Source organism: Macrotis lagotis, chromosome X (genome assembly GCF_037893015.1).
Source record: "Macrotis lagotis isolate mMagLag1 chromosome X, bilby.v1.9.chrom.fasta, whole genome shotgun sequence".
NCBI classification, from domain to species: Eukaryota; Metazoa; Chordata; class Mammalia; order Peramelemorphia; family Peramelidae; genus Macrotis; species Macrotis lagotis.
The window spans coordinates 696,956,302-696,978,373 of NC_133666.1; the positions used below are offsets into that span (position 1 = coordinate 696,956,302).

The 22,072-nt window shown below is 49.5% G+C and overlaps 1 protein-coding gene across 3 annotated transcripts; it reads left to right on the forward strand.

Moving 5' to 3' along the window:
- Positions 1–9,434: 9,434 nt before the first annotated feature.
- Positions 9,435–20,921, forward strand: LRRC74B (leucine rich repeat containing 74B). Of its 3 annotated transcripts, XM_074206564.1 has the most exons (10): positions 9,435–9,677; positions 10,185–10,347; positions 12,232–12,374; positions 12,911–13,043; positions 13,718–13,924; positions 15,004–15,113; positions 15,922–16,037; positions 17,146–17,224; positions 18,224–18,319; positions 19,312–20,921. In XM_074206564.1, the coding sequence occupies exons 1-10, from the start codon at positions 9,459–9,461 to the stop codon at positions 19,405–19,407; spliced, it is 1,362 nt and encodes a 453-aa protein (XP_074062665.1). In that variant the 5' UTR covers positions 9,435–9,458; the 3' UTR covers positions 19,408–20,921. The 3 variants fall into 3 exon arrangements, with proteins under 3 accessions (XP_074062665.1, XP_074062667.1, XP_074062666.1); XM_074206565.1 differs by lacking the exons at positions 9,435–9,677; positions 10,185–10,347 and adding an exon at positions 11,793–11,996; XM_074206566.1 differs by lacking the exons at positions 17,146–17,224; positions 19,312–20,921 and having other exon boundaries at positions 18,224–18,313.
- The last annotated feature ends 1,151 nt before the right edge of the window (positions 20,922–22,072 follow it).

Here is a 22,072-nt window from a genome sequence, read left to right on the forward strand (position 1 = left end):
CAAACGGATGCACCTGCTAAGAGAGGGGAGGGTATGTCCTAAGTATGTACCCCCAAGGATGAGGACCTATCAGGACTCAGAGGGGAGGAGCACAGGTCTTCTACTATATAATCTTGTATGTATTGAGGATTCAGGGTGTCTCGCTCCCTAAGGGACACCCATTTCTTGCAAGAACCGTTAATAAACGGATTAATTCTTCCCACACTCCAGTAAGCATACTCTCCTTTCTTTTGCTATTTAGAGCCAATTTCTCCTTCCCACAAATCAGCAAAGTACAAGGAAAGTCTGGAGAGGTTCCCAGCTATTCAAACTTTGGGAGGAGAATATGTTGGCCTGTTTATAACACGAAATAAAGAGGGATAGAGCAGATAGCCCTGGTGCCAACTAGGAGAAGCTTTGGTACTCACAGAACAACTTCTCCCACAGAGAAAGGAAGAGAAATGAATTCTCTTAAAACAGAAGGCTTGGCTTCCCCAGGCCAGCTGAACAGTCTCTTCTCTACAAGTAGAAAAACCTCTGAGCTTCCTAGACAAGGGACTTGAAGACAAGGCTGTGAATTTGATTTTTGACTCTAAAAGATTAGCTCTGATTTTGATTAGCAAGAAAATGTCTTTTATACAAAGATAGCTCAATTATTGAAAAAAAAAAAAGGGAGGGCAGCTCAGTGGCACAGTGGATGGAGCACCGGACTCAGGAGGACCCAAGTTCAGGTCCAACTTCAGATACTTAATAACTACCTAGTTGTGTGACCTTGGGCAAATCACTTAACCCCTTTCCTATAAATAAAATTTTTAAAAAAGAAAGAAAAAGGCACTTGCTTCTGGTGCACTAGATAAATGATATAATTATGGGAAATGCAAACAGCATTCTTGCTGGAACTCCCTTGGAAAAATTCTTAAGATCTTGGGACCAAGGAAAGCCACTGGTTCAAACCTGGTCATGACCAGCATGCCTGCTACAAGAGTGTTATGATAGACAGGCCTCCTTTGTTCTCTGAAATTCTACAGCAGCATTTAGCTTCTATCATTTTTTTCTTTTTTATTAATTATTTTTTGATAGTTTTCATTTTATATAAGATTTTGAGTTCCACATTTTTCTCCCTCTCTTCCTTCCCTGCCCCTCCCCTTAATAGTAAGTCATCTGATATAGGTTATACATGTATAATAGATTAAATATTAGTCATGTTATGAAAAATGAATCGGAACAAAGGAGAAAAAACACAAAACATAAAATAAATTTTAAAAATTGAAAATAGTCTGCTTTGGACTGCACTCAGACTCCGTGGCTCTTTTCTTCAGATATGGATGAATATTCCAAGACAAGTCTCTTAGAATTGTCTTCGATGCTTGTACTGCTGAGAAGAGCTGAGTTTATCACAGTTGTTCATCACACTTTGCTGCTGTTAATGTAGCCAAAGTTCTCCTGGATCTGTCCACTTAACGCAGCATCAGCTCATGCAAGTCTTTTGCAGACTTTTCTGAAGTCTGCCTGCTCATGATTCCATACAAAACAATAGTACTTCATCACCTTCATATACCTCCATTTATCCAACCATGCCCAGTGGATAGATATCCCCTCAACTTCCAATTCTTTGCCCCTACAAAAAAAGCTACCATGAACATCTTTGTACATGTGGATCTTTTTCCCTTTTTTTACGATCAGACCTAGTAGTGGTACTGATAGATCAAAAGATACGCAGTTTTATTGTCCTTTGGGCATGGTTCCAAATTGCTTTCCAGAATGGCCGCAGCAGCTCAAAACTGATCCCTCCCAACACTAATCATTTTCCTTTTTTTGTCCTATTTGGCCAATCACTTCCATCATTTTCAAAGGCTCCACTCTGGTTCAGAAGGTGGATGACGTCCTGCTGGCAGCAACCGATGTCCAATGCCAAAGAACAGCACCAGCCTTCTTCTCCATCTTCATCAGAGAGGCCATGAGATCTCCAAGTCATGTGAATTTCTCAGGTTGAATATCTTGGTTTTGTTCTGAAGCACAACTAAACTCTCCAACAAGATTCAAGTCCAAAGAGGCAAAATCGGCTCTGCTGTCAGGTAGAATTGGCCACTATCCAAAAACCCTTCCAGAACCCTTGCAACTTGAATCAAAACATCCCACACTTGGACTTCCAGATGACTCCTTTTCTTCTTTGAATGTGAACATAAGCGAGTGGCATCAAGGGTACTCGTGGAGGACCTTGGACCAGATAGACTCTATGGCTCCACCCAGCTTGAGAGCTTGGAGCAGCAATTGCCCTTTTGGTGGAAATGGACTGTGAACTTGTTGTTCAGTGCCCTCATGAGGTCATGGCTCTTTTATTGAGACACCACACCTAAGACTTTTCTGATTAGTGAGATTTGTCAGTGTGAAGTGACTGGAGGGAAAGGGAAATGTGAGTCATGACATGTTCTGTTCTCAACCCCACCTCATTGCACCTTGATTTACCAACTTCAAGAGAGCCTTCCATGACTGTTCTGTTGTAGTTGATATGGCCAAGCAATGACCTTATCAGTATTTCTCTACGGAATTCCTATCTGTTTTTTTAAACTTATGGTAACTCTTGTAAAAGGGATGATATTTGGGACACACGTGCTGCTTTGATCTCTGATCATGATTTTCAGTGGCCTACTCTTCCATCCAATCTCATCATTCAGGATGTCAAACTCCTTGGCCTGGCTCAAGCTGGTTGGCTCCCAGCTGGCAAAACTCTCAATATCTTCACTGACTCACACTATACTATTGGAGTTTGCCCAGAGAGTTTTAACCTGTACCAATAAGGCTATTTTGAATGCTGACTTCATCAAAGACCATCTAGCCATTATCCAGTTACCCAAGGCCCTAGGCATTATAGGTTACTCTGCCCACACTGGTCTCAAGTTGAGGCTGTGACAAGACTAACCAACTTGGATGGCCCTGCCCATGTTTCACCTTGCCACAACCACCAATGAAGACATCTTCCCTTCAACAACATTGACTTGGTCCAACATAACTCTGAGATCAAGAAATGGAAACAGTGGTATGAAGTAAAATGAATCTCTGGGCCCTGGATGTCTGTGGAAGGAAAGCTAGCCCTTCCCTGGAGCTTCCAACACCAGGTATGTCTTCTTAAGAACTTAAGGGGGAGTATTACTCCTATGACAGCTCAATTTGTGCTGCCTGCCCAATTTGCCAAGTATTTAATCACCATGCCTTCTGTAACACTGTATTAAGTGAGAACTCATTAACTTACACTTCATTTGGACATTTACAAATTGATCCAAGGCTGGCCATTATAAAATCTGTCTTGTTGCTGTATGCTACCTCGCCCATTGGGTTGAGTCATTTTCTAATCTTAACACTCCAATCATCTTTGTTGCAATAATACATCTCAAAGAAATCACTCCCCAACTCATATCAATTCTGATAAGGGTTTCATCTCACAAATACTGTGTTTTCCCAAATCACTCTTAAGTCCCATGCCCCTTACCATCCTCAGAGTGTGGGTCAGAGTGACCACAAGACTCTCATTGATTAGCTGTCTTCTGAAACTCATCCAAAATAGCCAGATGTTCTTCCCCTAAATCTTGTTCCATCTGCAAAGAAAACCAAGGAGGGATGACTCTGAAATGTTTGATCCTATGAAAGAAAGCAAAATCGCCTCTCTTGTTTCCTACATGCAAGAACCAAAGAGCCACTGAAAGAACCTCACAAGGCAGGGGCTGCAGTAGAGACTGGGCCTTTGGACTTTTCAGTAGTGATAAGATCTACCTCAAGAACTTCCAATAAGGGTAGCTAGGTGACATAGTGGATAGAGTATAGGCCCTGGAGTCAGGAGGACCTGAGTTCAAATCTGGCCTCAGACACTTAATAATTGCCTAACTGTGTGACCTTGAACAAGTCACTTAACCCCATTGCCTTGCAAAAAAAAAAAAGGAACTTCCAATGAACCAGTGGAACTCAGACAGCCTGGGAAAAGCTCCTGTACAGTACTGCTGACCATCACAACTGGATAGAAACTGGAGAAAAGGACTCACCTGACAACCTGCCCCTCAAGCAAGAACTCCTTGTGCCAATAAAGAACAAGCGCTGTGGGTTGTTAAGTATTGTGTTATCCCAAGCTCAACACAGACACATGGAGGAGAATGCTTGCTTTTCTCTTTGCCATTCACTTTTGGCTTCATCATCTTTGGAATTATTGTGTGGAGAAATGGCCCTTTCCCTCACTAATTCTAAGATGATTGTTGCCCATTGACCTCTCTAGTCCAACCAGTTGAGAAGGTTAGGGGACAAATGTTGCTCTTCCTGACCCTGGGAGATTATCTAGCATGGGGAAATGGTCAGTTTACTTTGCCTGCTACATGACTCAGCTTTCTACTTATTATGATTTGCAGTTGTATTATGATTACCTTAGCTAAGTGAGCTACCCTTCGCCTTTGGTGGGTTTCCATCATAGAGTTTTTGTGACAGAGATAAAGGTTCTTGCACAGCTCATACAGGTTCTGGTCCAGAAGATAGATCCACTGAGGTTCTGGAACTAGTACGACAGCTCCCTGGGGAAAGCAAGGAACAATAAGAACCTTCAGTTTCTAGCATCTTGTATGGTTAATACATAGGATAGACAATAGTCCATGGTAAGGCCTCATAGTTTAGCTACACAGAATTACTGACCCTCGATTTACCTCTCGTATACAGAGAATCACTGATCCCCAGGTGACCCCTGATGTACAGGGAAGAGAAATGAGAGGATTGATCTCGTGCACATATTTAAATCAGCTTGAGTATTTAAAAGAATCACTTTGACTGGTCCTGGACAGACCCTCAAGACCGTACTTGATGAACATTGCCTATTGCTTCAGGAACTAGCCATTCTTGAATGTAAACACCATCATTCTTGGGGTTCAGGGAGGGGTGGTTCCCTCCTCGGACAACCTGGGAAATTTGGTTTTATTCCACAAAGATCAGCAAGAAGCTTTCTTTGTTCTCAAGTTATATAACATCTAATTAGACTTTAGCCTAATTGGAGTCTCACCCACAGAGAGGATGCTCTGCCTGGGGCCTTCCCGATTTGGACTCTGAAGGCTGTACCCTGGGACTCCCCAGCCACTGTTGATTCAGATGTTGAAGCTCCCCCGATTGGTGATGTTTTCTCTTAATATTTATGTTTATGTAGGCTTTGGTCTTCTTTGTATTATATTGGGACTTACTGGTTACTTTTGTTATAAGACTGATTTATTACTACCTGTTTTATAATCACTTTATTTTTTTTCATCTTTTAAATTTATTTTTTATTAAAGATGTTATTTGAGTTTTACAATTTTCCCCCATCTTACTTCCCTTCCCCACCCCCCACAGAAAGCACTCTGTCAGTCTTTACTTTGTTTCCATGTTGTACCTTGATCCAAATTGAGTGTGATGAGAAAGAAATCACATCCTTAAGGAAGATAATAATCACTTTATTAAATATACTTTTTAGTTTTGTTGGTGTGAATGTGTCCTTTTGTAGGAGCAAATCAAAACCAATACTCCCTAATGAAACACATCTTGATGACCTCTATTGGAGCAGGGTCTAAGAAAGGACTGTCTTCTATTTTAGTTTTTAATCTTAACTAGAGTCTTTTCCCATAGATCGATCTGTTTTCGTTTAGCGACAACCGTAACATTACTGTTGTTATTTAGTTATGTTCAACTCTTCTTGAATGCTTTTTGGGTTTTCCTAGCAAAAATACTCGAGTGGTTTGCCATTTCTTTCTTAAACTCAGTTTACAAATGAGGAAACTGAGGCAAACAAGATAGGAAGCAACAGAAGCCAAGAACCCAGGAGGAGAAGTCTTCTTTACCACAAATCTGCATTCTATGTTTTATACCTTCCTAGTAATATTTGGGTAAAGAATAATGCTATTATTAACTTTCACAGTCAGATAGGGCAAGGCTTAGGAGATGTGAGAAATATTGGGCCCCAAGACTGTTGGGTGTGTTATCACATCCATCAGAGTACTCCTGGCCCATGGGTACCTATTCCAGCAGAGTACATTGATATTATATTGTTTTACTAGCAGGTATGAGTGAAGGAGACATCCCATTCATGTCATATTCTTCTCTTGCTCCATTTCTATTTTGCCCACTGTGAGATTAGCAATACAGATTCTAACAAAAAAAAATTTCACACAGCTGGTGAATGTTAACGATGAAGACTCTTACACATTCCAGATTCTTACAGTTGCAGTCAATTCCTCTTTTAATAAAATGAGGATTCTCCATTTTGGCTGGCATGGCCTTTGCCAACTTTTCCTCTCTTTATTAACAAAATACCAATGATATCATTATATTTTAGGAGACTCAGCACAGTGTGACTATATCCTAAAAGTCCCTGATGAAAATAGAACATAATCCTTCATTTTTGCTAAGACCATGGTTTTCAATGGCACCAGAGGGGCCCACTTCAGAATGAGACCTTTGTAAACTCTTACTTATGATGACACAGCAGCCTCTGGAACATACCCAAATATTCCTGAGTTGTCACAGAAATTTGGGAGCAGAGATTTCTCAGTTTCAGTAGAGATGTCCTTCCTTCCCTCCCTCCTTCCTTTCTTCCTTTCTTCCTTTCTTCCTTCCCTCCTTCCTCCCCTCCTTTCTCCCCTCCTTCCTCCCCTCCTTTCCCTCCCTCCTTCCTTCCCTCCCTTCCTTCCTTCCTTCCTTCCTTCCTTCCTCCCTCCCTCCCTCCCTTGTTCCTTTTTATTAGAGATGTTTCTAATTGATTTTATGACATAGCCCATCCCCAGATTATGGAAAAGAGACTAGAGAAATCTCTGCCCAGAGGTAGATGCTACTAGAGAGTTTGGAGATTGATAACCAGAACCTCTCTTTCTATATTCTTGCCACCATGCTCCCACATTTCTAGTAACCATTTTTTCCTATTAGACCCATTGAATGTTCAAAGACTGATACTAGTGGTACAAAATAGGGTATTCCCCCAGTTCCATGCCAGCCAGGGAGGAAGGGATGCAAAGACTTCTGAACAAATTCTTCTCCTGTCTCTGTGGCACTCTATCCACTACAGTGCCACCTTGCTGCCCACAGATGTAATACAGGTATAGATAGAGATATGTTTAATATAGATATATAGGGCATAATGAATAGGCAGCTGGGTTTGGAGTCTGGAAGATTCATTCCATTTGCCTCAGGTTTGACTTCTGTAAAATGAGCTGGAGAGGGCAATGGCAGCACACTCTACATACTCTAGTCTACATGCTCATACAATATCAAGAAAACCCCAAATGAGGTCATGGAGAGCCAGACCCGGCTCTCTCCAAAGCCACCAATGACCTTTTAGCTGCCACATCCAACGGCCTTTTCTCAGTCCTCATTCTCCTTGGCCTGTCTGCTCTGCCACTCACTAACTCACCACCTCCTATATCTGCCCATAAGTTAGAATGACTAGCTCTGTCTTGAGGGTCAGCTAGCTCCAAGACATCATGCTCAATTCTGGGGATAGACGGTTGGAAGAAACCCAGAGATTCTGCCTTCTGGATAACAATATACCCACTAGTTAAGTGTGACCCAAGAGAGAAGGTTTCAGAGGCCTTTCAGACATTGTAAAATGACAGACCCTCCCATCTGTAACAGACTTCAGAGTCCATTCAGTCCAACCCATCCTGACAAAGAAGCCCTGCTCATTGCCCAAGAAGTGGGCCTTCAGGCTCTGGAACTGAAGACAAGAGAACAGGATTCCACGCTTATATTGGATCCGCAGTAACTGTGTAATATCAAAGAAATGAGCATTACAGAGTTTAAAAACAGGTACGTGACAAGAATGTCTTTATTTATTTACAACTAGCCTGCAGGGAGATTCTTGGCCCATGATGCCCCGAAAGCAAAGGGGACCAGACAGAATGGGACTGCATATGGACAATTATCTAGGCTGGCATTGGGAGGGGAGCTCCTGCGTTAGGGGCACTGTCCCAGAACCCTTTAAATATTTACAGATCTAGGCAGAGAGTATTATTGTCAGGTCACCAAGTTGGGCAATTTGAATTACTGCTGTGGCTCCAAAAGCAAGTTCCTTGGAGGGGAAACCTTTTCTACGCTCCCATCTCTGCCTCCACTTTACCTGGTATAGTTTGAAGCCTGCTCAGTTTGCCTCCATAGTGACCAGAGGCAAGACATTTTAACTGTCCTAGAATCAATTTTAACCCAAAAGAGTACTCATTATATTTAATTTATACAATAAAATAGGTATAACTAGTGCTGTAAAGTTTGCAGTATATTTTATACAAATTGACTCATTTGATTCTGAGTCCCCTGAGAGGATGGTGTGATTGTGATCTGCATTTTACAGATGAGGAAACTGAGACAGACAGCAGCATCATTTACAAGTGTGACAAGGGCAACTGGGTGGCAAAGTGGATACAGCGCCAGGCACGGAGTCAAGAGGACGAGTTGAAATCCAACCTCAGGCACTTCCGAGCTGTCAGCAAGTCACTTAATCCTCATTGTCTCACCAAAAAATTAAAAAGATAAAAATAGTGTCTGAGGTCAGATTGAGCCCAAGTCTTCCTGGTTCTAGGCCTATCCACAGCCCTCTGTGTAAAATAAATCTGAACACACTCATCTGCCTTAAGTCCTTTGCAAACCCTAAAACTCTCAAGCAATGTGGACTGTTGATATTGTTGGTACTGTCTCATGTTCTGGGGCCTCAGTTCCCTCATCTGTAAAACAGAGTGAGACAAGGTGGTCCCCGGGTCTCTGATCTTGCTCTGCTTCTGTGACCTCTGCATTCAGCGTGAGTAAACGGCCCCCATCCAATTCACCAATGATTCCAACCGGCAGGGGTTACTGATGATGCCTGATTGATTGATGTTTGACCTTTATTCTCCAAGAAGACCATGACCTCAGGGAGGTGATGCCCTGCTAAACCCAGGAATTGGATGGGGGGGGGGGGCTGTGTGCTAAGTCACCAGCCTCGCTTTCTCCTCCAGTCATTTGAGTCCAGTGGCCAAATATGAAATGCCCTGGATGTGAGGCAGTCAGGGTTAAGTGACTTGCCCAGGGTCACACAGCTAATAAATGTGAGGCTGGATCAGAACTCCCGTCCTCCTGATTCCCGGGCCAGTGGTCTCTCCACTGCGCTATCTAACTACCCTTAAGGAGAGAGACAACACATAAGGAAAGGGGAAGGAGGAGGGATTAGCTGAGTCCCAGAGGACCGAAAGATGGGGTGGGGGTCGACTTGAGAGAGGGGAATGGAGATCCTTGGTGGTAGTGACCTCCCCATGCCTGCAGGTATCCCAGCAAAGGCCTCTGTGGGTAGTGAGCTCTCTTCCCGCAAGGACAGGGGAGCATCCCCGGTCCCCAGAGCCGGCTGTTGGCAGTTCCCATGGCAACGGAGGACGCACGGGCTCCTATTGGCTGAGCCGGCCGCCCGTCAGCGGGGCCGCCGCTCCGATTGGTCTTCCCGGGCCGCGGGCCGGACTCCCGCCTCCATGCAGCCCAGGGAGATGAGCGGCGAGGGGAGTCTCGGCCACGGCATCCGCCAGCTCCGGGTGGGGGGCGAGCGGAAGCCGGGCCCCGGGGGGGACCCCTCGGACGCCACCGCCGCCCCCACGCTGCCCCCCAGATCTGCGCGTGGCAAGGGGAAAGAGCAAGCCAAGCAGCCCGGGGGTCCGAGCTCCGGCCAGATGGAGCTGCAAGTGGTGCTCGAGGTGGCCAAGGCTGGGGGGACGGAGGCCGGGCCGGGGGGCGCACCCCGAGAAGGACACTGAGGCAACCAGTGCGGGGCGGGGGACAGACCCTCTAGAGCTGGATGGCGGCTCCAAGAACATCAAGTCTTTCATTTTACAGATAGGGGAACTGAGGCCGAGCGGCCCAGGGGCAGGGAGCTTCTAGCTTCCAGTTTCCTCCTGTAAAAGGGGGCTGACCTAAATCATTGATCCTTCATTGGGCAGATGGGATGGCAGAATTCCAGAGAGTGCCAGAGGGGCTCCCAGAGACCCCAGCCCAGCTCCTCAGCCCCTGCCTCACTGAGATGCCACATAGCCCCATTGCCAGGGTGCCCATAGACCCATCTCTGGGATGCCTCCTTACACCCATCTCCGGGGCGACCCCATAGACCCATCTCCGGGTGTCCCGGGCTTGATGAGCCCCGGATGTCCTGGGGTTGTTTGCAAGAGGCCGCCTCAGCACTGGCTTGGTGGTTCTTGTTTTTTCAGAAAGTGCCAGAGATCCAGTTTAGTGATGCCACCATGAACATCCCTCTGCAGAACCCCCTGCTGCCAGACAAGGAGTACAACACCACTGAGGAGGGAGATCAACCTGAGGGGGCTCATGAGATGGAAAGTGAGGGAGACTCTGGCTCTGACCAAGAAAGAGAAGGTAAGGAAAGCAGGTAGTCACCTGCCCACCCTCCCCAGACCTCCAGGGGTCCTTAGGGTCAGGGTCCTTCTCCCAGCTCCCTAGGACCCTCCTATGGACCCAATGGAACAGTCAATTAGGCTACTATGGGGAGGGCATGGGATGGCAGAAACCAAGTTGGAAGGATCTGCAGAGGCCTCCTAGTCTGATCCCTTCATTGTACAGATTAGGAAACTGAGATCTGAGGAGGGGGAGGGACTTTCTCATGGTTGCACAAGGAGTTTCTCCCCTCCGACCTCAAACACAGAACTTTTTTTTTAGGATTTTGCTAGGCAAATGGGGTGAAGTGGCTTGCCCAAGGCCACACAGCTAGTAATTATGAAGTGTCTGAGGCCGCATTTGAACTCAGGTCCTCCTGACTCCAGGGCCGGTGCTCTATCCACTGCGTCACCTAGCTACTCCACACAGAACTTATTTTTAAAGCAGTCCTGAGACCTCCCCCCTACTGTCTCCCTTGGCGATCACATCGGCTTCCATAAGACCAATTATTGTCCCATATTTCTATATTCAATCTAGTTTTCTCTTGAGTTCTAGTCACCAACTGCCTATTAGATCCTTTTGAAAATTAAATTTTGGAGCAGCTAGGTGGCGCAGTGGATAGCGCACCGGCCCTGGAGTCAGGAGGGCCTGAGTTCAAATGTGGCCTCAGACACTTAATAATTACCTAGCTGTGTGGCCTTGAGTAAGTCACTCAATCCCATTGCTTTGTAAAAAAAAAAAAAAGAGGAGGAGCATTGGGTCTTAGTGGCCTGTGCACAGAGTCAGGAAAGAAGGGAGTTCAAATCCCACCTCAGAACAGGTATGTAAATGGTCTATATAAAGAGAGAAATAATGCAAGCCCCAGTTACTTCCCAGGGTTTTCATTTTTAATTCATTTAAATCAATTTAATTTATTTCATTTATATTATTTTATTTTTTATTTATTTAATAATTTATTTTTCCCCAATTACATATTAAAAAATCTTAGACATTTAACATTTGCAATTTTATAGCCCTTTAGGAATAGTTTCAAATTGCGCTCCAGAAAGGTGGGATCAGTTCTCAACTCCACCAACAGTGCATTAATGTCCCAATTTTCCCATATCCTCTCCACTATTTGTCATTTTCCTTTTCTGTCACATTAGCCAATCTGTAGATGTTGTCCCCTGATTTTTAAAACAAAATGATGAAGTAGGAACAGTGGTAAGGGAACTGGATTTGGAATTGGGGGTCTGGGCTGGAAACCCCACTGGGGGAGGGTGGACCTTGCTGATGTCCAGCTCTGAATCTATGACCTTGTGGTCCTCAGAATAGATATGAAGCCAAGTGAGAAGAAGGAAAGCTCATTTCTGACCAGGAGATTGAACCTAGGAGGCCTTCCTGGAGGAGAATAGGACTCTGGAGAAGACTTCCAAAGGTGGAGGGAGAGAGAGGCATGCAGGGCATAGGGAGGCAAAGGCTCAGAGGTGGGAAAGAGTGGAGCAGCCAGACCCACCACCGTCATCATGGTGTCGGGCTGCTGAAGGGTGGTCCTAACCAACAGCGCTTTTCTTTATCACTGACACAACTCTGGTTCAAATGCTCATCACTCTTCCCTGGACCTTTCCATCATCCTCCTGCTTCTTCCCAGGGTGAGGTCCTACCCAGAGTCACTCCCCTCCTCCACAACCTTCCATGGCTTCCTAACATGAGTGCTCCCCAAGAGCAGGGACTCTGCCCGAGGCCTTGTACATATAAACGTTCCCGGGCTTGAATGGAGGCTGGGTCCGAGAGAGAATTCTGTTTTTTTAAAGGGAACTCAAACATCAGATGGATGATGAGAAGGGCTCTTGCACTCACTGACCATCTCGTGTCTCCCTCCTGCAGAGTCCACTGGGCCATGTGACCTCGCTGGCAGGGCCCAATACCTGGCAGCATGTAAAGCCTATGGGGTGGTGCCCATCTCCTACTTCCTTCACCACATGCATGATTCTGAACTCACCTTAATGCATCGTGGTCTCGGGCCTCAGGTAAGAGACGCCACCACGGTCCTCTGGGTCCTGCAGAGTGTAAGCCCTGAGAAGGCAGGAACTCTTCCCTTTCTGGCTCTCAGGTCAACTCTGTTGACCTCAGTCTCAGGTTCCCCCTTAGCTCGGGTCCCACAGAGAAACTATGGCACAATAGATGGGGCCCCAGCCTTGGCCTGAGGAGACAGTCCTGGTTCTCCTATTAACTCTGACCCTGGCCCAGAGACTGAAATGGGCACACCCTGGGTTTTGGTCCCATTTGTGTGACCTTGGGTAAATCCCTCCCTGTCTCTGGGCCTCAGCCTCCTTCTCTGAGAAATGAGGATAAGCTTCTTCTAAATGCCTCTCTCATTTACTTCTCTGGGCCTCAGTTTCCCTAAGTGACCTCTAAGAGTTGTTCTAACAAGCAGCAACTCTCTGAGCTTCCCAGTCATGGACTCAAGAAGTGACCCATGCAAGGTCACGTAGCCAGAAATGCCTGCATCAGCCCCAGAACCCAGGTCTCCTGCCCTCCCTGGCAGGCCTCCTTTGTGTTGCAGGGGGCCCGGGCCCTGGCCTCAGCCTTGATGACCAACACCTCAATTACCAAACTGAATCTGAGTGACAACTGGCTGAACGAGGAGGGGGCAGCAGCGATCGCAGGGATGCTGAAGGAAAACTGCTTCATCACCGGTGGATACACAAGCTCCCCCTCCCCATTTTACCCAGGGTGCACATGGCCCAGCCAGGTCTGGAGCCCACCTCTCTCTCCCCTTGGATGGGCCACCATCCTCAGATGTCACTCAAGTTGGGCCCCAGAGACTCTGCCTCAGTTTCTCTTGACCATCATCATGTCATCATTCCTTACATCTTGATTCTCAGTTGCTAGAGGCAGATCTTTACTTTTCTTGCAAAGACTTCTGTTGCCAGAACTGTTCTCTCTTGCAGCCACAGCCAGCTCTTTCTTCAGAGGTCCTACACCTTGAAACTGCTTTTGGACTTAGCTACTGACTCTACATATTTGGGTCTAGAATGTGTCTCCATGTCTCAAATTATCTTAGCATGGCCGTCTTCCTTCACTTATTGGAGCTGCCCATTTCCAAACCCTCAGAGAAAGTGTTCACACTTTGCGAAGGGACAACCAGGTGTTGTATAAAGGTGACCAGGTGTGAGCACATTAAGTCTTATTATCTGAGACTATATAAGGGCCCTAAGCCCCTCTTACAGATGAGGAAACTGAGATACAGAGTAGATAGGTGATCTGACCAAGGTAACACACACACAGACATTAAGGCAGGACTTACACCCAGGTCTGCCTGGCTCTGTCCACAGCCTCTGATGGTCATCCCCTGGGTCTCTCCCATCAGATCTTGATCTGTCTGATAATAAAGTGGGGGCCAAAGGCGCCAAGCCCCTGTGTGCTGCCCTGAAGGTGAACACCTCTGTGCGGCGGCTTCGCATCTCTGGAAGTGAACTAGGCACACAAGCCGCCAAGGACATCGCTGAGGCCCTGATGGTCAACACCAAGGTGGAGCTGCTGGACTTGAGCCATAACCTTCTAGATGAGGAAGCTGGTAGGAGGCTGTGGCCAGGGGGAGAGGCTTCCCCGGGTTTGACTCTGCCAGGGCAGGTGACTGAGGAAGTGAGCACAGAGCAGGGGAAGTGTAGACAGTTCTACGCCCAGAATCATGAGACTGGGTTCACACCCTTTCAAGCTCTGGGCTGCCCTTTTCCTCCAGCTCACCCAGGTGTCAGCCTCACACCCCAGGAGGTAACGAGGGGCCCGGCTGAAGTCACCTTGTGTAGCTTGGCTCTGGGGGGAAGAGCGACAAGGCCAAACCCCAGAGACAAATCGAGGCTTTGTTAATAGTTACTGCACTCCAAAACTGAGGAGGGTCATCTTGGGAGGTAGCGAACTCCCCATCACTGGATGCCTTTGCGGAGGGTTTGGGTGTTTATCATGGGTTATGGGTCCCTTCCCATGTCCAAATGCTGTGATTCTGTAGCTTCTTGAGGAGGGAAAGTTAGGCTCACCAAATTCTCTTAGCAGCCCTCTGTTGGAGCCCCTTCAGGCACCTACTCTCTCTTGTGGTGGTGACCCTGCCTGCTAGCCAATGTGCCTCTCATCCAAATATCAGCAGGCATGTAGCAGAGCCTGTCCCTCAGTTTCCCCACCTATAAAAGGCATAGTCTACTCCTGTGGAGAATATCCAGGGAAAGTTTGGCAGGCCTTAAAGCACTGGAGAAGTTTTGAGTTTGTGGAGAGTGTTCACTCCATCAGAATCAGGAGAACCAAGAAGGGGTGTGAGAAGGTGGGTGCTCTGGGTGGGTTGTGGGGGACTGACTGACCATGAGAGGTGAAGAAACAGGAAGAGTCTGAAGACTGGCCCCAATTTATAGATAAAGAAACTTGCTGAAGGTGTCCCAGGATGGGCAAGTCCCAGGATAGGCATGCCCAGGGCTTCCCACTCTTCCTCCTGGGCAGGCCCTGCCCCCCCATCCTTCAGGAGGGACTCTGCAGGGGGCTTGATCCTGCTGGTGCCCAGGCACCCTTGTCCCAGATTTCCCTTGAGCTCCCCAGCCCCACCTCCCTGGGCATAAGGGAACTAAAGAGCCCAAGGGGACCGACATTGGGACTTTGTTTCTCCTTAAGGGGAGAAACTTGGACCCGCTTTGGCAGAAAATATTGGCATAAAAGAACTTAACCTCAGTTGGAACCACCTCCGGGGCTCAGGAGCTGTGATCTTCACTCAAGGTCTTGGGGTAGGGCCCTCCCCCTGCCACCTGCTCTGGCTCCAGCTGCCCCTGGGGCAGGCATGGGGGCTGAGGCCAAGATGATGGGACAGATGGGAGAGGGTGGGCCGGGGGGGGGGGGTAGAGGGCTCCAGGATCCCCTTTCAAACTTAGTGGGCTGTCTGAACCTCTGGGGGCCAGACTCTCTCACCGGGGGGATCCGAGTAGAGCCTGGATGGTCATTGTGTCCTGGGGTAAACTCTAGGCCCCCCACCCCTAACTTGAGCATTCCTCTTAAGTGGGAGACTGCCTTCCTAGCTGGCTCCATGGGTCCCCCCTGAGCCTCCTTGGGCAGACAGAAGGAGGTAGAGCCTCCACGGCTTTCACCCCAAGTTGCCCTCTCTCCCATTCCAGGGCTAGTGAAAGATGAAGCCTTAACCAACTTGCCACCTCCCTATCTTCCTCCTCTTCCTTTCTTTCCCTCTTCTTCCTTCCTCTCTTCTCCTCCCCCTCTCTTTTCCCTCCTCCCCCTCCTGCCTCCTCCTGCTCTTCCCCTTCCTCCTCCCTCCTGCCTCCTCCTCCCCTTCCTCTTCTCCTCTTCCTCTCTCCTTTCCCCCTCCTCCCTTTTCCTTCCCTTCCCCTGCTCTCCCTCCTCCATCCTGTCTCCTTTCTTCTCCTCCTCTCCCTCTTCCTCTCTTGTCCTCTTCCTCCTGCCTCCTCCCCTTCCTTCTCTTCCTCCATCCCCCTCCTCCCCTCTCCCTCCTCCTCTCCCTCCCCCTCTTTCTCCCTCTCCTCAGCATCATCATCATCATCCAGTCTGTCCGGTCTAATTCCACAGGCCAACACCTACCTCAAAGTGCTGGACCTCTCCTACAACGGCTTCTGCGACCAAGGAGCAGCTGCCATGGGGGAGGCTCTGAAAGTCAACAATGTGCTGGAGGAACTCAACATCAGGTGAGGACCCCACCCCTCCTCCAGCCCAGGGGCTGATATTTTCCTTCTACCCCCTGGAGACAACGTGTAAATCACTGCATAGACAGAGGAGCAATAGATTTGTCCTTCATCCTCAAAGAAGATCATGACATCAGGGCGGTGATGCCATGGCAAGCCCATTAATTGGATTCGAGTGGAGGGGGGGAGCTGTCCTAAGTCCCCAGCCTCACTTTCTCCTCCTGAGCCATCTGGTCCAGGAGCCAGCTATGGATCAGGATGGTGGAAATTGCGAGGCAATCAGGGTGAAGTGACTTGACCAAGGTCACACAGCAGTAAGTGTCACATGTCTGAGGCTGAATCTGGACTCGGCTCCCCCATCTTCAATGCTGATCCATCCTGCCACTTAGCTGTCCCTATAGGAGAGTGGATGGAAATAGATGGAAGATGAGACATCTCCATAATGCTAGGGTTCATGGAGCACTAACCTGGAATCAGGAAAGTCTTGAGTTCAGATCCAACCTCAAACACTTACTAGCCAGTTGACCATGGGCAAATCATTTCACTTCTGTTTGCCTCAGCTTCCTCAACTGTCAAATGGAAATCATTATAGGGCCTCCCAGGGATGTTGAGAGGCTCAACTGACACAAGCCCCGTGTAAATCTGGGCTGTTGCTACTAAGTTCATCTTAGAGAGGAGACCCCTCTAGGGAGGAAGAAGAAGGTTTCACCCACCCTTTATGGAATGTCTTCTGTCCTGGCAGTGTGTGAAGTGCCAGGAATGTGAAGACATAGATACCTGGGACTTTGGGGGGGCCTTGTCCCTGCCCTCAGAGAGCTTACAGTCTACAGCATACTTTTGTCCACATGAGTAGCTCCTTGCCTCTCCTTGGAAGTGGCACTGCCAGGAAGGGGATAAAAGGGGAGATGGAGTCCTGAGGGGCCTCTGCCACCTGTATCACTGTAAACACCCCCGGCCCCTTGGGCCTCAGTTTCCCCATCTGTCAAAGGAAGGACTGAAGCTCTAAGATGCATGTCCTTCCCGATCCCTTCACCCTGCCCGCCAGAGGACAGAGAACCAGACTCCCAGTAACAGGTTTTCAATGACTGCAATGACTGTCTTCTCTCTCAAGTAACAACCGCATCTCCCAGCCAGGAGCCCTCCAGTTCTCCGGGGGACTGAGGGAAAACCGTACTCTGAGGATCCTCTGGGTGAGTGGCGCCCCTGACAGGGGAGGGATGTCCCAGGAGACAGGGGCCGGCTTGGGAGAAGGCCCCTGCCTTTCTGACCCTGAACTTTCCAGGGAGCAATCAGGAGGTGGAGAGTAGTGAGCAGAAGGCTGGCTCTAAAGCAAGAAGTCCTGAGTTCAAATCCTACTTGACGCAAACTCTAGGATCCTGAGCAGGTCCCTTGATCGCTGTCTGCCTCAGTTTCCTCATCTGTAAAATGAGGATTGTAATAGCTTCCTCAGTTGTTTAGAGGATGAAACATGGCCACTCTACAAGATGCCTTTAAACCTGAAGGCTCCATATAAATGCAAATAAATAATAACATTAGACACGACTAACAACTACATTATTTCATTTGATCCTCATCAGCCCTGGGAGGTGCTCTTATTATCTCCATTTTACAGATGAGGAAACTGAGGTTAAAGTGACTTGCCCATAGTCACACACTTAAGTGTCTGAGACTGGATTGGAACTCAGGTCCCCTGCCTCCAGGCCCTACCTACTCCACTATCTAGAAGCTAGCTTTAAAGATTAGAAACGTGAGGGAGGAGGGATCGGCTTCCTTTCCCCTTGGTCGACTCATGCAAGCTTGGAATAGATTGCCAAGAGAGGTGATGAGTGCTCCATCCTTTAGAGGTCCTCGGGTGCAAGGCAGAAGGGGGATCCCTTGTTGCAGGTATTCAGGAGAGGATCCAGGATCCACCAGAGTTGCTCTGTTTGATCCACTCTGAGAGTCTGGGATCAAAACCACTGTGGACTGTGAAGAGACAGGTCCTGGATTCTAATCCAGAGTTTTCTCCCTTCGTCACTTGGTCCACTTGAGCCTCTAAACAACCCTAGGAGGCAGATTGTCTCTGATGAACAGAGGAGGGCGTGCAGTTCACACAGGGTCCTAAGCTTAAAGGTCCAAGCTTGAATCTTCTTGCCTCTCAGCAGGGCCGGGGCTGATTGTTCCCCTTCTCCCTCTGGCTCTCTCTGCAGATGGGCAGGAACCCCATGAGGAGCGAGGGCTGCCTAAACATCCTCAGGGCCATCCAGCTGAACCCAGACTCAGGGTTGGAGGTTTTGGATTTCTCGGTAAGCTGGAAGAACTGGGGACCAGCCTGTGAATAATTCAGCTTGGGGATGGGTCACTGGGCACCCCTGGCTCTGCCCCCCCAGGTGTAAGGTTAGCTTCAGAAGGGACCAAATGAGCATGGTCTGGGCACTGTCCAGGAACATCTCTTCACAGTCTTTTAGAACGAAGGACAAACATCATCATCATCAATTTAATTCAAGAAATATTAAGTGCCAGCACTGTGCTAAGCTCTGAGGATGCAAAAAGAGGCAAAAGACAGTTTTTGACCTCAGGGAACTGCGGTCTAATGGGGGAGAGGACAACAGAATATAAACAGAATACATTTTAGATGGTTCTCAGGTACTGTGTCTCACTCTTTGGGGACCCCTTCTGGGGTCTTCTTCATAAAACTGCCATTCCTTCTCCTGCTCATTTTACAGATTAGGCTACTGAGGCAGACAGGGTGAAATGACTTGCCCCAGGTCACACAGCTAGGTATTATCTCATGGCAACCATCCACCTGCCTCAGCTATAGACATATGGGCAGGAAAAACAGGACATAGATCCCTGAGGGCATTGGGGAGGGGTCCCAGCTCTGCTTTTGTGACCATCTATCTGGGAAGGGTTTGCAGGAGTCTATGAAAGCCAGGTTCCTGAGAAGGGTCCAGGGTTGACTAAGGGGGCAGGGCCTGGAGCTGCTTTGGGGGGTTTGTGGAGGAGGGTTGGGGGCCTAGAATGAAGAAGGGTGGGAGAGGCTTCCTATAGGGGAACACCTGTGATTATGGACACAACTCTGGCCAATAATAGCTCCACAAAGGCCCAGCCGGTGGGCAGTCTTTCTGGCCTTGGCTCTCTCGGGTCTCAGATGGGTGACGTCCAGCCCGGAGTCCTCTCCAGCTTGGAGCTGTGAGGACACCGGCTTGGCTGGTATGAGCATGGCACCTCCCAGATGACCATGGGGCATGGGCCGCCCCATCCCCTGCAGTGACCCCTGAGCGGTTCTCTCTTCCAGAACATCCACCTCAACAGAGACTTTGATGACCTGGCTTGTTCCCTGAAAGAGAGCTTCCCAAGGCTCCACATCAAACATGGCAGCCCCAGCCTCTAGAGGCAGCGCCCGGGATCCCTGCTGATGCCGTCCTCTGCCCCGGGATGTGATCCTGCTTCCTCCGGGGCTCCAGACACACTAACCTCATGGAACCCAGAGTCAGACCCTCTCCAGTTGCTTGCGGAGCTCCCTTGGACCCTGGCCTCCCTACGCAAGGACTCTGGACCAGGACTCATCCTACATGCCTTGGCAGCCCCCAGTGTCTGCAGACTCACTACCTGGCCAGGGCAGCCCATTCTGCTTTTGAGTGGCTGGGAAGCCGTGCTCTCTGGCCACCTCCAGTCTGTCCCCATGACTCCCAGCCCCTGCTCCTATTCTGCTGGCCAGGATGCTCTGGGCGGCCCTGGCCCCCAAGACAAAAGCCGTTTGTCCCCTTCTCACTAAGCCTTATTGGTTATTGCTACCAAGCTCAGTGTCCACTGTGTTCACTGCATTGGGTGACCCTTCCTCTTCCCCGAGTGCAACGTTGTCTGCCTCCCCAGGTCCTGGCCTCTACCCTGGCCAGCCTAGACACAGGGTGGGCAGTTGGGACATCTAGACCAGAGTCCAGAGTCCATCCACCCTCTACGTTCATTAGAACAGTCCTGGGGTGAACGAGACTTTGGGAAAGGGATTTCCCAGAGGTCACCCAGGCACTCAAACCCCAAATTCTACCCAATAACCAGTGGGCTCCCATTTCTCAGACCCAGATAGGCCAGTGCAGGGGGAGGTATGGGCTCAGCCAGGCAGGGAAGAATCTGAGGATGATCAGACATCCAGAAACCACAGTGGGCACCTCTCCCAGCTTGCAAGCTTCCATGGGTTCTGGAGCTTGCTAGAAGAAGAAGGAGGGCTGGGTCATGGTGGGCTCCTCCCCACCCCCACCACCATCCCCTCATTCCTATGACCCCCTCCTCCACAAACCCCCCAAAGCAGCTCCAGGCAGGCTGGAGCAGCCTCCTGCCCCCTCAGTCCACCCTGGGCCCTTCCCATTAGCCCCGACTGAGCTCAGTCCCCTCTAGGCTACCCTGATGTCCCCTCCCCTTGAATGGCTTCATCACAGACTCCTGCAAACCCTTCACAGACTGAGATGGCCACAAAAGCAGGAGCTGGGACCCCTCCCCAAACCCAGTGCCAAGGGTGGTGTGTTGCTGGATGATGGGGGGTGGCCTTTGGAAGCACTGGACCTCTAACATGAGGCCATCTGTTTGATGAGGAGGTTTGACTCCTGGTATGTGGAGCCTTGAACAGGTCCCTGGCCGCCTCTCTCTGGCCCTCGGTTTCCTTCTCTGTCAAATGGGAGGAGGCAAGATCATCACTAAGGAATAATCTTCCCCTCCCCCAATGCCCAAGCCCATTTTCAAAGCCTGAAGATCTTGACACTGAGCACCTACCCCCCCCCCCCCCCCCCCGCCGCAGCTACCGGGGAGTTCACAGACTCTTGGAGACCCTTTACAACGGCCAGGCGATGCTTGTCCCACCTCTACTCGATTACCTCTTGGGAAGGGGAGTTCACTACCTATTAAAGCAGCCCATTCCCCTTCATTAACTCCAAGAGTAAGAGTGTTTTATTCATTGTTTGCATAATTTAGGATGCAGTGGATGGAGCACTGGTCTTGGGAGTCAGGAGGATCTGAGGTCAAATCCTCAGACACTTAATAATGACCTAGCTGGGTGACCTTGGGCAAGTCACTGCATTCTGATCGCTTTGCAGCCAGGACCATCTCCAGTCCTGATTCCTGTCTGGCCACTGAACCCAGATGGCTCTGGAGAAGAAAGTGAGGCTGGGGACTTAGCACGGGCCCTCTCCCCTACTCAAATCCACTTCGCGTGCTTGTCACGGCTTCACCTCCCTGACGTCACGGTCTTCTAAGAGGATGAAGGACAAACATCAATTATTGCCATGTCTTCCCTCCCATGTATCCTGAGCCTGCCTCCAGAATTTGCCCATCTTTTGGGTGAGAGCCCCAAGAATGAAGAGACCAGGGGACTGGGCAGTGTGGGTACCTCTCTGGCCTCGCCACACTTACTGGATAGCTGTACCCCCAGGGACTCTGGGTTAAATGCTGAGGTCCAGTCAAACATTTATTGAACTCCTACTGTACGTGAGGGACCCTATTAAATCCTGGGGAGATGAAGGCCCACAAAGGGCAGCCATCCAAGCCCGGCCTGCCTGCCCTCGGCCTGGGCCACTGGAGGGGTACGCCCGATGCCAGGTATCTGAGACAAGGTGCTGCCTGGGCCTGCCTGAGCCCCGGGTTCTAATGCCGGCTCTCCTCACACTGTGACCTGGGCCAGGCCCGTCCCGGCCTCCCCATGGAAGGAGTGGGCAGACCTGGGGGTGGTCGGAAGGTCCCCGTGGGTGACCCCTCTGGTCCGGGCCCTTCTGTGGGTGAAAGGACAGGGCCGGACCAAGGGGCACGGCCTGGCCCGGTGCCGCACAAGCCTCTGGGGGTGCTCTGCACTTTGCAGCGAGGTTAAGGGGGGCCAGGCGTCTGAGGCAGCATTGGAACCCAGGGCTCCCTGGGGCTCGCGCCACCCGCCGAAGGCTCCAGCAAGCCCGGGGTCGCCCCTGGGGGCAGCCTGGGCGGCTCTCCTCGGCCTCGGTTCACCCAGCTGTAAAAGGAGGCCTGCGTCGGCTGTCCGGGAGCCCCTGGCCCCCCAGAGAGGCCCCGGAGGCTGGGGG

Excerpts from the sequence above, each read along its gene's own strand:
- LRRC74B (XM_074206564.1), top strand. The coding sequence starts at position 9,459 with ATGCAGCCCAGGGAGATGAGCGGCGAGGGGAGTCTCGGCCACGGCATC. Across the intron at positions 10,348-12,231 it reads CTCTGACCAAGAAAGAGAAG|AGTCCACTGGGCCATGTGAC; the intron begins GTAAGGAAAGCA and ends TCCCTCCTGCAG. Across the intron at positions 16,038-17,145 it reads CTGGAGGAACTCAACATCAG|TAACAACCGCATCTCCCAGC; the intron begins GTGAGGACCCCA and ends TTCTCTCTCAAG.